At 43.2% G+C, this 16211-nt stretch overlaps 1 protein-coding gene and 1 non-coding gene across 6 annotated transcripts in view; both read left to right on the plus strand.

Moving 5' to 3' along the window:
* PRELID2 (PRELI domain containing 2) overlaps window positions 1-15686 on the plus strand; it is a 64612-nt gene extending 48926 nt beyond the window's left edge. For 4 of the 5 annotated variants that reach the window (XM_032336299.1, XM_032336301.1, XM_032336302.1 and 1 more), the window contains 2 exons: window positions 11097-11166; window positions 15469-15584. In XM_032336299.1, coding sequence (XP_032192190.1) covers window positions 11097-11156 — 60 coding nt within the window. In that variant the 3' untranslated portion in view covers window positions 11157-11166; window positions 15469-15584. Of the gene's footprint in view, window positions 1-11096; window positions 11167-15468 lie in introns of all 5 variants that reach the window. The other variant, XM_032336300.1, reaches the window with a different exon arrangement.
* On the plus strand, window positions 12286-12474 carry LOC116587284. Its single transcript, XR_004284358.1, has one exon. It is a non-coding gene; the product is annotated as a U2 spliceosomal RNA (small nuclear RNA).
* Window positions 15687-16211: the final 525 nt, after the last annotated feature.

The raw sequence follows: 16211 nt of genomic DNA on the forward strand, positions 1-16211 counted from the left end.
AGGCTCTAGGCTCATCGTGGAGCCCAACACGGGGCTTGATCTTAGGACCCTGAGATCGACTTGAGCCCAAATCAAGAGTCAGACATTTAACAAACTGAGTCACCTTGACTCCTTAATCTTGTCTGGTTTTCTTTACTTAGATTCTAGCCAAACTATTTTTCTATTTTTCTCTGAATTTCTTTTAAAGGAAAATGGTGGGTTTTTGAGAGTAGCTCCTTTCCTATTGACACCAATTTAAGATTTACATCCCTCTGGTGGGGATGTAACTTTTTCACTTTTCAAGATACTAACATTTTTTAAAGCATTCTGTTTTTTCTGTTCTCTTCGTATCTTAATATGTTTGAATACTTCATAATTTTAAAAATGGCTGCACTTCTCCCAAAAAGGCTCTTTTAGTCTGTAAACAAACAAAAAAAAATTAAGGTTTTGTGTTAAAATGTTTTTGAATAGGTGCTACCTGCACATAAGTGTTATAAAATATGTATTTTCAGCAGAGCCCTATAGGTTCTTTTGCCCTAGATCTCTTTGAAAACCAGCAGAATGTCCTGTACTGATCAGCTGTGTGACCTTCAGTAAGCCATTTAACTTTCCGAGTCTGGTTTTCCTTCTCTAAAGTGAGGATCATATTGGAACCTATTGAATCAAGTACTTGGGAGAAGTAAATGAGTTACATGCATGAAATGCTCAGGACAAGACTTGGCACATAGCAAATAATCAGTTATTATTTGAAAAGAAAAATGCAAGAAAGTTCTAAGCGAGAACTTGTTTTTCCTATGAAGGCTACAGACAGTGGTTTTTAGAGGTTTTGATAAACCTGTCTTTGGGAGCCCAACCTTAAATCTCTGGGCCCCCTCTCATAAGGTGTGTACAGATTGAGCCTCTGCTGGAATGTGAATGATAGTACTTACCTTCGGAGCAGGAGAATAAAAGGCAATGGTGTAAAGAAGTGCTTAAAATATCTTGGCACATATTAAATACTCCAGAAATGATAACTGTTATCTTGCTATTATAGCTCAAATTGGCATGTTCTTTTCAGTCTTTTATATGCAGATTTTTAAACAGCCATAATTACGGTATAAGTACAATTTCATGTCTTGTTCTTTTCAAGTAATATTATATCACAAATGCCTACCACAGCAGCTATAGAAACTGCAAAGCCAACATTTTAATGACCACATAATATTTCGTTAAGTTGTCGTAAAATAATTGATTGCCCTGTTTCTTTAGGATTGAGCATTGAAGTTGTTTCCAGGCTTCCCATTAGCAGCAAGACCATGTGAAACATCTTTAAACATGGAATCTTTCATATTTTGTGTCAACACCTTAGAAAAGATTCCCTGAAGTACTGTTACCAAGATGTAACTGTTGTCGTGATTCTTTGTCTTAGTGAATTGGAGGCTTCATTGTGGGACTCAGCACATAGCACGTAGTCCATGCTCAGTCAGTAGTTACTCAGTTAGTGAGCACGGGTGCATGTTACTGGATGATTTTTTCCAAATGTATGAAGGCTTCATGTTTCTATCCTAGTTTTTTTTTTTTTTTTTAAGATTTTACTTATTTATATGTCAGAGAGATCAAGATATCGAGCACAAGCAGGGAGAGTAGCAGGCAGAGGCAGAAGCAGGCACCCTGCTGAGCAAGGAGCCCGATGTGGGACCTGATCCCAGGACTCTGGGATCATGACCTGAGCCAAAGGCAGATACTTAACCAACTGAGCCACCCAGGCGCCCCTGTTTCTAGCTTACTTTATTTATTTATTAAATAGTTTATTTATTAATAATTTACTAAAATAGTCTTAAAAGCAGAGAAGGGAAAAAAAAAAAAAAAAGCAGAGAAGGGAAGGTAATAATAGGTCCTATTTGTTGAGCACTTCCTTTGCCCCAGGCATCATCCTCAGTACTTACCTGTGTTACCTCCTTCAATTTGCTTAACACTGCTCTGGAGTAAGGACTGTGAGGACCGTTTTATAGATGAGACAGGGGTGCGTCGACTTGCGCCCAACCACCCGGGTGCTGAGTGGTAGAACCCATGTTCATGTGAGCCAGTCAGACCCTTAGTCTCTGCACTTGATGCACCGGCTACAGAGCCCTCCTGCTTCACTTTACCAGCAGCTCACCCTCTTCACGTAGGCCGGTCTAACAAATGATTTCCCAGGGAACCTGAGTTTCTTGGCCAGATTCCAAACGAAGTGTGAATCAGGTGTCTCTGAGCCTGGAGGGTTTTGCTTCAGTCTCCGAACGAGAGCCAGAATCCCTTACAGGGGCCCGTTCTTTAGAAGGAGTCCCACGTTTGCAGTTCACCAAGTGAAGGATGTGCAAATCTATTTTTTCTTTTTTTATAAATCTAAGCTTTTTTTTTAATTGAAGGGAAGAATTTTATTACACTGTTAAACATTCAAGGCAGCTGGTAGATTTAGAACATCATGCATGTGGGAGTTACTAATTCATGAAGGAATATCTGGGACCAAACAATACGAAGGATAAGATCCTAGGGATTAACCAGTAATGCTTCCATTTAGTTAGCAATTGAAATACAGCAATTTTTAAAGAGTATCAACTGTGTTATTACCACCATTTCTTCACTCTCTCTTTCCCCTTATCATTTTATTGTCTGATAATAATGGCAATAATGGGGATAATGGCTGGGGATTTTAAAGGATATTTGCATCTGTGAACACGGCATGGAATTTTTTTCCCCTTCGCAAATAAATGACGTTTAAAAAAGAGCAGGGGCTATTACTTGCATGTAGTGATTTTAGGTTTTAGTTGTTTATTTGTAGCTTTCGCTCTGGTTGTTTGTGTTCATTTGTGATATTAAATGCTTGTATTTGCCACGGACGTCACGGCTCTGCCGCTGCACAGGTAATGTGAAGGACAGGGGAGTGACGGTGAGGCCTCCCGTTTCTACAGCTGACGTTCATGACGGCCCTCCGGCTCAGAGCTGTAGCCTCAGACCTCATTCAGCCTCCCTGGGGTTTTATCCCCAAGAAATGATGAAAGGCTTTTTGTGGGAAGTAACAGCCTCACTAGTTAGTTGGCTTTCGATAAAACCGAGGAATTCTAATTGGCAGATATTGGGTCAAAATAGAAATGTTTCCTGTGCACGTGCCTGTCCTCCAGCTTCTTCCTGGTGCATGAAAGAGCTTCATTTGGTGTCAACAGAAAACGAAGTGCATTTGGAGATGAGGTGAGGTGCTCTTATCCTTAGGCCAGTTTTAAGAATTACCTGTGGCTTGGTCGTCTTAGCCTGCCTCTCTAAGTGGATAAATTAAAATCACCCAGATGTGCATGGAAATAACTTTGAGATGGCAGGAAGGGACTGTGCCTAAGGCAACATGTCATTTTTCGGTGATGTGAGAAGAGAACCTTGCAGATGTACTTTTTGAAGGAGGTGGTGTATTGTGAGCTTAGTCACAGGAACCTGGGTGTGAATCTGGATTCTGTGCTTTCATCGCTGGGTGCTCTTGGTCAAGTTTCTGAGCCTCTCTAAGTGTCATTTTCTTCATGTCGCTGACTCGTACATTGAGTGTGAGGATTAAATGAGACCAGCCTATAATGTGCTCGGCACAGCCTAGTAGGGCTGTAGCCTTTCTACAAACAGTTTTTTCCTGTGACCTGGATTCTAGTTCTATTCTTTTGCTGAAGACCTTGTGAGCTAGAGAAAGCTGCTTTACTCTGCGGGTCTCAGTGTTGTCAAATACAAGTTTCAGTAACACTTAGAGGTGATGTGAAGATCAAGTAAAATGTACCTGGAGAAATCTGATCCAGGCATGAGCGAGCCCTTGTGGATACTTCCTGTGGGTCACTGACCATCCACTGAACGGGGGATGCCTGGTTGTGGGAGTCCTGTTGTGAGGGACCCATAGTCAGATTTGGGTCTGCTAAGAAATCAGTAGCCGCTTTTCAGGCCAGGGAGTATGGGCAGGAATGCCTAATAAAAGTCTGTCATGTGTCAGGAGCTTTATCTGTTGCTTCCGTGAACCCTCACGGCAACCCTGCAAGGAAATACGCTTCCTCACTTCCTTCCGCCCATTGTATGGATCCAGAAACAATGAGGTAAATACTCATTGTGGAAAGAGTTGGAGAAATCCAGGTTTAAATTTCAGGTTGGTCACTTAACTTGCTCTTTGACCCCAAGCAAGTTACTCTAATTATGGCCCAATTTCCTTACCTGGAAATGGTGAGAGTGAACGTGTCTTAGCTGCGGGGACCATTGAGAGGATTAACTGGGATAATGTCACTCAGGTCGCTCAGGTCACTGGCAGATAGTTGCCCACTATCCTCAGTATTGGTGAGAGGTGTTGTGATGGATTTTTGACTGAAATATGGCTTTGGAAAATTACATTTTCTTCAGAGGACACACGAGATTTGAAGACAGTAGGCTGGCCTCACATGTAAAGAAAATTGTTGACATATAGAAGTTAATATGAATGTGGGTGAAGAGAAGGGGAGAGGTCAAAGATAAGAGAATTATCTGGGCATCTAGGGGCTTTATTGTTAGAGACAATAAGCATGCTGGTAATCATTTTATCTCAGAACGGGGAAGAATCAAGGCAGAATTATGACTGCGCTTAAATCTGATGAATAGTGAATAAATGCCAGTAAAGAGAAATGACAGAAGCCCTGTTGTGTTTTAGTTTGTTTAAAAAGTTGGTACTAGACCCCTTCAGTGTGCCAGCCACTGAGGCAGTGCCACCTCAGTGTTGGGAAGACTGTCTTATAATGAGGACTGACAGATGGAATAGGCGTAGAAAGCTTCTCCTTAGTGGAGGTTTCTAAGCAGGTAACCGAAGATCATTTGTCAGAAATGTCAAGGATGGCATGTGGCACTAGGTAGGAGGCTGGTCTGTTGATTAGTCAGTGGTGAGAAAACCATATCGTCCAAGTCAGGAAAAATAAAATTATGTGTAGGTTGTTTTAAAAAAATTAAAAATGAAAATGGACTAATGGGGTTACATTGGAGGGTTGGGGAAGGAACTTCATAAAGTAGGCAAACACCAGTGCCTGAATGCCTTTTAGCCACTAAGATGTTCGTGCCAGGTCAGAGTTTGAGAACTGGCAAGATGGAAACGGCTTGGGCCTCTTTCATCTTGATACTTGATCCTGGGATACCTTTCTAAGTCAGGTGGGCCACCTTTGGTTCCTTGAAAAGACTTTCATCTCTGGACTAGGTAATACAGTGTCTTTTCCTGTTTTTAGATTTTATTAGTTGGGAGTATATTCTTCTCCATAACCAATTGTGAGATTAAACATTCTCTTTAAGGAGAGAGGGTGTTTTATCATGTCATGCACAGACATCTGAATTATATCTGTTCATGTTCTGCAGTTACACCTAAAGATTTTGGGTTACTTACCAAAATAAAAATGAATCTTACTCAAGAGTTTATTAGCTACTATGGGAAAATTATATTGAGGTCATACATTCTATCAGCTGTGCCTACTTGAAAAGCATTGTATTTAAAATAATTTGTAGAGGTGATTAAATATTGATTCATATATTAAGAATCATGCCATTTAGTTTGGGAGCAGGGCTACAGTGTCTGATTTATTTATTAGGCTTTTTGAACATAGTAAATAGGGAAGGGAAAAACAAGCCCCTGCTGTGTACCCAGCATTGTAATAGGCACTTTCACATACGCCGTCTCATTTATGCCTTCCGCCCCCTTGTGCTGAAACATCCTGGATCCTGGACTCGCAGTCCTGATTGCTTTGGGTCAAATCAGGACTCAACTTCTTAGTTATTGTGTGACTTTGGTCCAGATGCTTAATTTTTCTGAACCTCAGATCTCATCCCCCCACAAGAATAGGTTAATTCTCTAAGGCAGATAGGAGAATGAAGTAAGCCAGTGGCAGGTAAAGCACTCAGCACAGTTCTTGGCATACAGTATGTGCCACAGATTTTGACCGTTAGTATTGGTTGGCGTTATCCCAGTTTTATGGATGGGGAAGACCTAAAGACCTAAGGAATTAACCTACATCAGATTGAAGATGCTTTATGGGGCAGAAGATATCTTCCTGGAGAAGCTTTGAGCAGTGTTTCTGTTACCTTTTTTTTTTTTTTTTTTAAGATTTTATTTATTTATTTTACAGACAGAGATCACAAGTTGGCAGAGAGGCAGGCAGAGAGAGAGAAAGAGAGGAGGAAGCAGGCTCCCTGCTAAGCAGAGAGCCTGATTCGGGGCTCGATCCTAGGACCCTGAGATCAGGACCTGAGCCGAAGGCAGAGGCTTTAACCCACTGAGCCACCCAGGTGCCCCATTTCTGTTACTTTTAATGAGAACACTAGATGCGGATTTGGCCCTTTTTCCCCACAGATGATGTCCCCCCGGCCAAGTGTTTCTCTCATCTCCTGGAGCTTACTTTCTGTTGGGGGAGGGGATGGCTGACAGTACAAAATATTTGAAAAAGCTTAGTCATTTCCTGTGGTGATGAGTGCTATAAAGAGGAGTAGGACCCAGCTGTGTGATCCAGGCTGTGGCCAGGCTGTTTCAGGTAGAGCTGTTGGGAGTGTCTGAGGAGGCTCTCGCTGAGTTGAGACCTCAGTATGGCAAGGAGGTAGCCAGCCACTGGTAGATTGGGGATGTTCCTGCTGGAGGGAGCAGCGTGTGCAAGAGAAAGGAGCTGCACATGTTGCCTGAATGAGAAGCAGGCCTGTGTCTGTGCAGGGCCCTGAGCTGTGTGGGAAAATCCCCGGAGCCATGATAGTGAGTGTGCGTGTATTATGAGAGCAATGGGACACTCTGGAAGGGTTTAAGCAGGGAGTGACATATTCTCATCCTTCTTTTATTCATACTATTATTCTACACAGAAGAAATGAAAAGATTTGAAGAAAGTTGTGTAAACCAACTGAATGAAAAAAAAAAAAAAACCAGAAAAAGAAGTGAGGTCAACTTGATGTAAATTCTTTTTTTTAAAGATTTTATTTATTAGAGAGAGTGTACACAAGCAGGAGAGGGGGGCTGAGGAAGAGGGAGAAGCAGACTCCCACTGAGCAGGGAGCCCAGGGCAGGGCTCCATCCCAGGACCTCAGCATCATGACCCAAGTGGAAGGCAGACGTTTAACCGCTTAACCTGCTTAACCGACTGGGCCACCCAGGTGCCCCGATGTAAATGTTTTTTTTTTTTTTTTTTTTTTTTTAATCAAAGGGTGAGTAGTTTTATAATGAGAATTTAAGCATTTGAATTTATTGCCCTTTGTGAACCTCTCGTGGCTAATCCAGATTCTTTGGGACCCATTTTAGGTCCTATCTCTGCTGGCAAATTCTTTTCACATCATTCCTTCCCACTTTTTTTTCTTTTTCTTTTTTTCTGCATTTCCATTCTTTATTCTTAACTTGTTTTGTTCTTTCATCCCCTGGGCCGCCCTTGTGATCCTGGCCTTTTCCACTGCCCTTTGAAGAAGGCTAACCACTGGGCAGACAGCAACTGTAAGGCTAAAATTCAGCCTCTTTCAGTCTGGCATTGGAAAGTAATCAGTGTATCAGCCTTGTAATCCATTGACATCATGAACCTTTTGTGTGCCAGATTCTGCACCGGTCTTGGTCTCTTATTGTGGTAATTAAGTGAGCAGTTCTTGTTTTAAGAGCGCCCCATAGGTGTGTCTTTTGAAAACTGCCTTAGAAGTTTACAGTTTTTACAGAGTCTGGTATCATTGTCTGTGGGACCTCCTAGGTCAGCCAGGGCTTAAGGAAGCATCCGTTGGAGAAGAGAATAAATACTACCCTGTCGGGATCGAGCGGCCTGTAGTTCCGTTTTTTTCCAACTCCCCCTTCAGACAGGCCTTTTGTTTCCCACAATAATCAGCTGTTTCTCAGAGACGGTTAGCGAGGGGGATCTCTGAAGTGTTTTCAATCCGTGATGCTCTGGGACGCCTTTGTGGGGATGTGCTTGGCCGGCACAGTGTTGTATTAGGGAAATGAGACCGTGAGAGGCCTCACTTATCTGTACATTGGCAAATAGAGAAAGATAGCCTTGTAATAGAAAAAATCTCAGAGGGGAAACGAGTAATAAAATCAAGCTGGTTTATGGTTTGTCAGTCCAAAAAGCTTTTAAGCCATATCTATAAAGGTGGATTCACTTAATGTTTTCTCTGCATTTCAGGCATCATTGTGTGATAAGTGGTGTAAATTTAGCCTCTTTAAGGCTGATCTCCTAGGGGTTGAGTTTTAAGCCTTGGAACTTTAGTTGAAAGGACTCTATTGATTGGGCTTTATTGGGTCCCTCCATACTGTAGAGAGGCACTAAGTAATGGTTTGGCCTCCCTGTTAAGTTTTTTTTTCTTTCTTAATTCACTTGATAGGTCTCTCTCTCTCTGCCCCTATTCTTCACCTTCCATTTCTAACTGTTCTCCTTAAAAAGACTAAAGTGGTATGAGAGAGTGGGGGAAAAGGGAAAGAAAAATCAACTGTCACATTGTGAACATCATTGATTCAATAAATAACGTCTTTCAATTCCCAAGGCAAACCCCGAAGTCTTCACTTATGTCAATTAGTGTTCAGCTTGGTAAGTGGTGGCATTCTTAATTTGGACGGATGGGGAGAGTTCACCAGTGCTCACTTCCTAAGGAGGGAGTGGGAGTGTGCTTTCCTGTTTTTAAAGACATACCACCAGATTCATGCAAAGAGATGGTTGCAATAGAATCAACGTGGCCATTTTTATTCTTCCTGAAAATAGAAGGAAGGCATTTAATTATTGTTCAAGGCTTTGCTGAAACAAACAGATGGAAACAAGGGGAATGAAAACTACTGGATGGTAAGCTCTATGTGGGCAGGGGCCATGTCTTATTTGTTCACCCTTTAATCTCTAGTGCACACAGTAGGTGCATCTTATTTATTGAGTGAATTTGTTAATGAGTGAATGAGAGCAGAAATGAACGTTAAATCTTAGGGAAAGAGTTAGATTAAATTTCACTGCACTGGTGGTTTTGTCCCCACTCTCCTCCTTACCCCCTAAGTCTTTGCAAGGACAGTAGCTCTAAGAGGACCAGAGGGTAACATGTACCTTATCTTCCAAAATGCATTCTCAGACTGGCAGGGCTGGGAGGGATCTTTTAGGTGGTGTCAGGCTGCCATTCACAGATTCTAGTAAATGAGCCAGTTTGGCTTCAGAGCCACATGAGGTATATTACAAATCTGCAGGTGCCAGGCCCCAGCCCTAGAAATGCTGACAATGTGGGTCTCAGCAGGGCATGGGGATGCGCAGGTGCATCTGTGGGTTCCCCTCCCAGTTCTGGTGTGCAGCTGCACTAAGCCTCTGGCCTGGCTGTCCTCTCTGCTCTCCACTCTTAGTTACTCCTTGGTAAAGAGTGGCTCAGCTAAAAACCCCCAGAATAACTTGGCAGTATTGTGACCAGAACCCGGGTCTCAAGACTCTGACAGCAGTGCTCCTGGTCTTAGAGTTTGCAGATTTAGTTCCCCCTGCCCCCGACTCTGTGCTGGTCACCATTCTGTCAGAATCCTTTAACTGATTCTTCTTCCGAATAGGATGGGGCAGTATTGGTGGTGATGGCTAGCCACAATCTAAAGGAGCATCTAAAACCTCAAGGATATGTTACATTTTGTTTGGTGTACTTTAGCACTAAATATATTTTATGGTCTTCTCTAGAGGCTCACCCGCTTGCCGTGGCAGAGAATAAACCCCTAGTAGGAAGCCCCAGACTTTCTCTTGAAGCTCCCTCAGTGTTTCCCAGACCTGCCTGATCACGGGAATCCCCTGGGTGCTGGATAACAGTGCACAACTCTGAGGCCTGCTTGAGTCCTGTTAAATCAAAGTCTTCCTGTATGTGGTCCCGGGATCTGTGTTTGAGGTTAGCTTAGATCATTCCTGTTCCCTGTAGACTGCTTTCTAGTCCCTGAGAACGGTGTCTCCCATTCCCAGATCCCAGATGCCCCCACATCCAGCTCTGACTTCCTTAAAACTCTCGTTCATAATTACATCATCATGTTGTTTTTCTCTGTGAAGGTTTGGGCCCTGGTCTGCAGAACTTGTTCTTGAACGAGGAAGGAGGGAATATCTGCTTTCCTCTTTCCTCCAGGGCAGATTTTGACTGGCAAGGTGGGTGCGTGGAAGGTTGGGATGTGCAGTCATGGAGGGTCAGGGTCAGCTTGTGAGAAGGGTCAGGGAACCTCTGAAGCCAGAATAGAATGGCTCTGTTCTTTCCTTGCATTATTACTCAACAGATACATGATTTGGGGGACATTGTTTAAACCTCTTGGAGTTACTGTTTCCTCATCTGTAAAATGGGAGTAAGAATAGTACTTGTTCAGGGGCTTTGTGTGCATCAAACCAGGTGTCCCAGGCTGGCTCTTGGGACACACTCAGAGATAGAGACTTTGGTGCAGAGGGTGACTGGTGAGAGCCTCTTGGAACAGCCCTTGCAAGGGAGTAGGGGAAACAGGTTTCAGGCAGGAGGGGCTTTAAACTGGGTAATGTTACCGTGAAGGTTTCACCTGATTCCATGAGGACCTCCAGACATGGGGTGTCCTTCCCAGTTGTCTGGAGTTGAGGGAAGGGGCCAGGACCTATAGACCTCTGTATCTACCAGTCCTTGGATGTGGGCTGCCCCTGGAGAGGGGTTGATGACCTCAGGTAAGGCAGCTCACCTTTGGGTTAGGGTGGCTGTGCCTCCAGTGCTGGCAGGTGGGGAAGGGGTGCCCAGGTGTTGGAGGATCTCCGTGGTGCACCCTGCACCCACTGCCCAGGACCATGCTCACGAAAACCTGGGCAGCCAGTGTAGCGCGTTTGTAAGTGCTTGATAAACACTTGTTGTTGCTGTTACGATTCGGCTCTGGCAGTGCCACTGAGCGGGCCACTTCCAAGAAGTGACTTACCTTCTCTTGGCCTGTTTTCTTAAGTTTAAAATGGAAATTCTCAGCCCCTGTACCCATTTCCCTTGATTAATTCTGAGCCCATGTAGAGAAAATGTATGTGACTTTGGTGAGAAAAATATTGTAGAAATGTAAGGTGTGACTATGAGCTTCCTTTTCTGAATGAGAATAGGGCCCCGACTGGATTCCTTGAAGGGAAAGGGTCACGATGAATGTAAAAGTGCTTGTCCACGAACTGTGGCGTTCTGATGGTTCTTTCTTCTCTCTCTAGGGAATTAGAATAATGGAGATGCTGCTGAAGGAGCAGTGTGGTGCCCCGTTAGCCGAATAAAGAATCATCAGTGAGTACCACAAGCAAAATCAGGATTATTTACTCCAGCCATGTTTTCATGCTTTTAAGTCCTGTATAATGCATCAGCCTCCCTGGGCTACTCCCCCGTACACTTCCCAGTTACAGGTGGAGGATACGGCCCCACAGGTGTTTCCTGATCGCTTCAGGACCCTCATTTACTTACTTCTTTGATTTTCGGAGCAGCATGGTGCCACGTGCTGGGTTGCAGCCGCATTCAGATTGTTCAGACTGCTCAGCACAATCCAGCATGATTGCGACCCTCTCGGTGCCCTCGATTTGTAGACTGTGGTTTAGGATTAACTGAAGCTTAATTGTATTGTTCTGGGAACAATGAAGGGGGAGGGGATTAAAAGCTGTATTTGAAGCAGGAAGAGAAGTAAGAAAGGGGCATGCTTTGATTGGCCAGTGAAATAAATCTGTTTCATTGGCCATAAATCCTTTCACTGGTTGGGAGTGGCTGCCTGAAATACTACAGAGAAGGATTCTGACATCTCGAGGACGCTCTCAGGTGTGGCGGAGGGTGCCGTGTGTGAGGCTGGTGGATCGGCACTTGCCACATCTCGTTGAGGACAAACACTGTTGAGGTTTCAGGGAAGCAGGTTTAGAATCACTTAATTTTTTTTCCCTTAAGTTTTTATTGTCTACATGAAGGAGAATGGTGTCCATCATGGAAGGGACAGAACAACATTATTTTAGAGAGAACCAGAGCCTAAAATAAATGATTGTAATGGATTTGCTTCTGACCAAATCTATTGGACTTGGATTTTTAACACGTGTTAAAACCTTGGAGTAAAGCAAACATTGTCGTGGGTGATTCATCATTACCTCAGATTTCCTTATGTTGGCTTATTATAGTACACATGATTTCATATAAGCAACCTTAGACTCTACTTGTGATACACAATAAAGTTTGAGGACAGCTCACCAAAGAAGAAGCAAAGTGAACATTTATATATAAGTTCTTCGGCATTGAATGCATGTTAGCCTGGCCTGTGAATGGATTTATTCATGACTGGGGAGGCTAAGTAAGATAATTTCATTTAGCACAAGCATGGCACATGGCAGGTGCTCAAAAATACTGAAATGCAATCTGGAAATGCTGTGTTTCATCGCTTCTCGACCTTTTGGCCAAGACAAGTGTAATACCTGTTCTTATCAGTGTAATATCTGATACGTCCTCTATCCGAGGACATTATATTAAATGGATTTTTGGAATTAGGAGATGGACTAGGAGCTGCTCCGTCCACTCCACGCATCTACCTGGTATTGCAGTACTTCCAGGAATGGTGCAGCCCCCTTGGGGGGAATTAACTGTTGTACCAAAAAACTTAAAAAAAAAAAAAAATGCTGTGTTCCTATATCTACTCTGTTCTTAGAAAAAAAAATTTTGAGGCATGTTTGTGAGACTCATCAGGTAGCTCTAGGGCTCATGTACATTTGAGTGTGGATCCCATCTTACTCCAAAGGATGAGGTCTAAGGTAAGCTCCTTAGAGCTCCTTAATTAAATGAGAGAATGTGATGGGACTCCACTTACAAGTATACATTGATTTTCAAACTTCAGATTAATGATTTGGAATGTCCTTGAATATCACAATCATCTGGAGGATTTGTTCAATGTAGATGGGTGGGCCCCCCTCTCAGAGTCGCTGAGTCCGTAGGTCTGGGGTGCTGTCCGAGGATCTGTATTTCCAGCGGGTTCCCAGGTGATGGTGAAGCTGCTGGTGGTCCAGGGCCCCCCAGTTTGAGAACAGTTGCTTTAAATGAGGTCTTGTCCCTGAGTGAAGACAGATAAAATACAAGGGCCCCGAGGAAGCTAATAGCTGGGGTTTTCAAATTGTGTCATGTTATTTTACTGCCTTTAGATTAATCAGAGGAATGATTTTCTTGTGTGGCTTTTCCCTGATTTTAGCATCTCAGCGACATCCTGTTTAACTTCTTTTTTCCTGCTTATATGGTGACAAGCTCCACCTTGGAGGAAAGACAGCTGAAAAGAACGGAGATGACACTCACACCAACTTGTGTTTTTGGTTTTAAGTGAGAAAAAATGAGAAAAGTTCAGCCAAGCCTCACCTATTGTCCTAAATTACCGATGTTCTTGGGCTTTCTGTTTGTTTTGTTTTTACGGTGGTTGAAAGCTAAGCCATGAACTTGGGGCTTTGCATTGTTTCTAAAAGCAACTGATTCTCCCCTTTCAGGTGAAGTGGTTGAGGTGTGGGGACCGCCAGGAGTGTAATTTGGGACAGTTGTTTTCAGGGCATCTAATGCAACAGAGGTTTTGAAGGATTTACATAATTCAAGCTCTCTTAATTTATGACCCAGGGAGGCAAATGTGAAGTAAAGGATATATAGAGATATATTTATATATACCCTTACAACATAAATCTAATCCAGATTAGAGCCTGTTGCTGAGGTTTTAGCATTTTGTCAATATCCACTTTATTGAAGTATTACTTATGTATAATTAAATTGACCAATTTTTAAGTGTACAGTTTGGTGAGTTTTGACTCACCAAATACATAGTTATGTAAGCATGGTACCAAAGATGATATAGAACATTTTACGGCTTTGTTGTTGCTGCCGTGTTGTTGTTGTTGTTGTTGTTTTTTAAAATAAAGATTTATTTATTTATTTATTTGACAGACAGAGATCACAAGCAGGCAGAGAGGCGGGCAGAGAGAGGAGGAAGCAGGCTCCCTGCTGAGCCAGGACCCTGGGACCATGACCTGAGCCGAAGGCAGAGGCTTTAACCCACTGAGCCACCCAGGCGCCCCGTTACTGCCGTGTTTTTGCCAGCTCATTGCTTCCCTTTTTTTTTCTTGGCTATTATTACATAGTTTTTGCAAGCTTGAAATATGCCCTTTTTAATGGGACGTCTTTTCTGAAAATTGGCCCTATGGAAAATGGAAGAGTGGTTGTTTTTATGAGCAATTAAATGTCACCTTTAAAGGAGGGGGTTAGCTATTAGGTCTAAGGCTATAGAGGAAGGGTCAGTCAGTTTTTGCCCTCAGGCCAAATCCAACCTGCTATCTGCTTTTGTAAATAAGGTTTTATTGGAACACAGCTATGTCCCTGGCTTCGTTATGGCTACAACACTGGAGTAAATAGCTGTGACGGAGAACTCCCCTCTCACAAGGTTTAAAATAGTTCCTGTCTGCTTTTTTACGGAAAAGCTTTACTGTCCCCTACACTTGAGCATGCCCCCTCCTAAGTTATGATCAAGGAGCCTTGTGTGTTTGGCTAACCTTTTTAATATAGTATTTGACCATATCTTACCTGTATTTCAGAGTTAATAGTGTGATAGTTTATTTTCTCTGTATTAGCTCTAACCTCACCACTCGGATGATTTTATTTTAAGGCCTAAGAAAGCATTGAAATTGTCACAACAGTGAAGTTAAAATAGCAACAGTCATACTACCATTGCTTGTGAAGTTCCAGTGCACGTGCATAAGGGAGTAGAAAAGTCAGCATTTGGTTAATCAGATAGAGCAGCCCAGCCCTGTGGCTGGAGTCTAGGTGCTGTGTACAGTGGACTCAGTTTGCCAGTTTGGGAATTTTGTAGTTCTTAATTAAAAAAAAAAAAAAAGAAAACCATTCTGTGGGATTTGGATGAATGTGCATAAGGAGGCATTATTTCCTTTTTAAATATCATACCATGTTTCAGATTTGTGTAATTTAAGTTCACATAGACTGTGACCCCTTTGTATATGGTGCCCAGTCCTCAAGATCTTCCCCAGAAGTCTGTGGCCTGTGTATCTTCGTGGGCATTTGAAAATGAGAAAGCTTGTTAGAAGGTGGTTTTGTCATGGGCCAAAATGGAGGCGCCTAAGTCTCACTAACCAGTGTGCTTGTGGTGCTGTTGCTGACCTGTCTAACCAGTGTGCTTGTGGTGCTGTTGCTGACGTGTCTGATAGATTTTTGATTTCCTGTCATTTCTGAGTAAAACAGATAGCCCTGACGTGTGTTTGTTCTTGCCGCCAGCAGCCGGGAGACTGGGCTTGCTGAGGTTTGACAACACAGCAGAATTCTTTCACACTGGAGTGATTAAGCCTTCAGTTTTAGCTCTGTCTTAACTCCCTTTGAACCAGCTCCTCTGGGTCACCGGACTTAATAAAATAAGGTGCTAGCTTTGTTCGAAGATCATTAGGAGGCAGAAATGCAGTTTCTTCAAGAATTATCCGTAGAGATAGCATTCAAGTGACTTATTTTAGGAGTTGCTTCAGAAAAGAGGCAAGTAAGTATTGATTGGCGAGACATGTTTATTAGGTGATAACGCCTGTTTTTCTCTTGCAGGGGACCTGTGTTGTGCTACTTTTGCTCGAGAATCACTTCTTGGCCAGAACCCATCACTGATGCAGTTTTCCAAAAACGGGCTTAAGGAGACAGTGTCAGCCGCTTAAAGAAGAGGAGACCTTCCTGCCAGGGTGTGAAGCTCTTGGACAGGAGGCCTTCTAGATGGATTTTTATGGCACAGTGTCTTTATGATTTACAAATAAAGGAAAAAACCCATAGAAGGTGACGTCTGCCCTTCTTCAGGATGTCCTGCTGATTGCCTGGTGACGGTGTCAGGGACACCAAGGACAGGCCAGAGGCCTGGCGAGTGGCACTTTTGCCCACGTTTATCAACATCATTGCTTATAGGATGCATGAGAAGATTTTGGGACAGATAAAGGAGTCGAAGCTGATACCTGATGCTTAGGTGGCCTACAACAGAAAAGAATGTACCAGGCCTGTGTTGAAGCTAATCCATATTTAAAGTAATGTTCTACCCATAAGTACTACCTAAGGGCAGTCAGTATAGCTTCTGTAGTGTAAGGTGTCAGCCGTGTGATTTGGTCTTCTGGAAGAACATGGCACGGAGAGCGGGGAGGCAGGGTGTAGCTTTGGCATTGTGAGGGGTGGAGCAGCTTGTTAGCCTCTCTGTGTTTCACTGGCAAGTCGGGAGAACCGGGCGCAGATGTCTCTGTCTCGTGATGGTTAAGCACGGAAGGACAGGAGGGATAGTTCAGTGCGAAGAGCCCAGGTGTGGGAATCTG

The sequence above is a fragment of the Mustela erminea genome, chromosome 3 (genome assembly GCF_009829155.1).
Source record: "Mustela erminea isolate mMusErm1 chromosome 3, mMusErm1.Pri, whole genome shotgun sequence".
Lineage (NCBI taxonomy): Eukaryota > Metazoa > Chordata > Mammalia > Carnivora > Mustelidae > Mustela > Mustela erminea.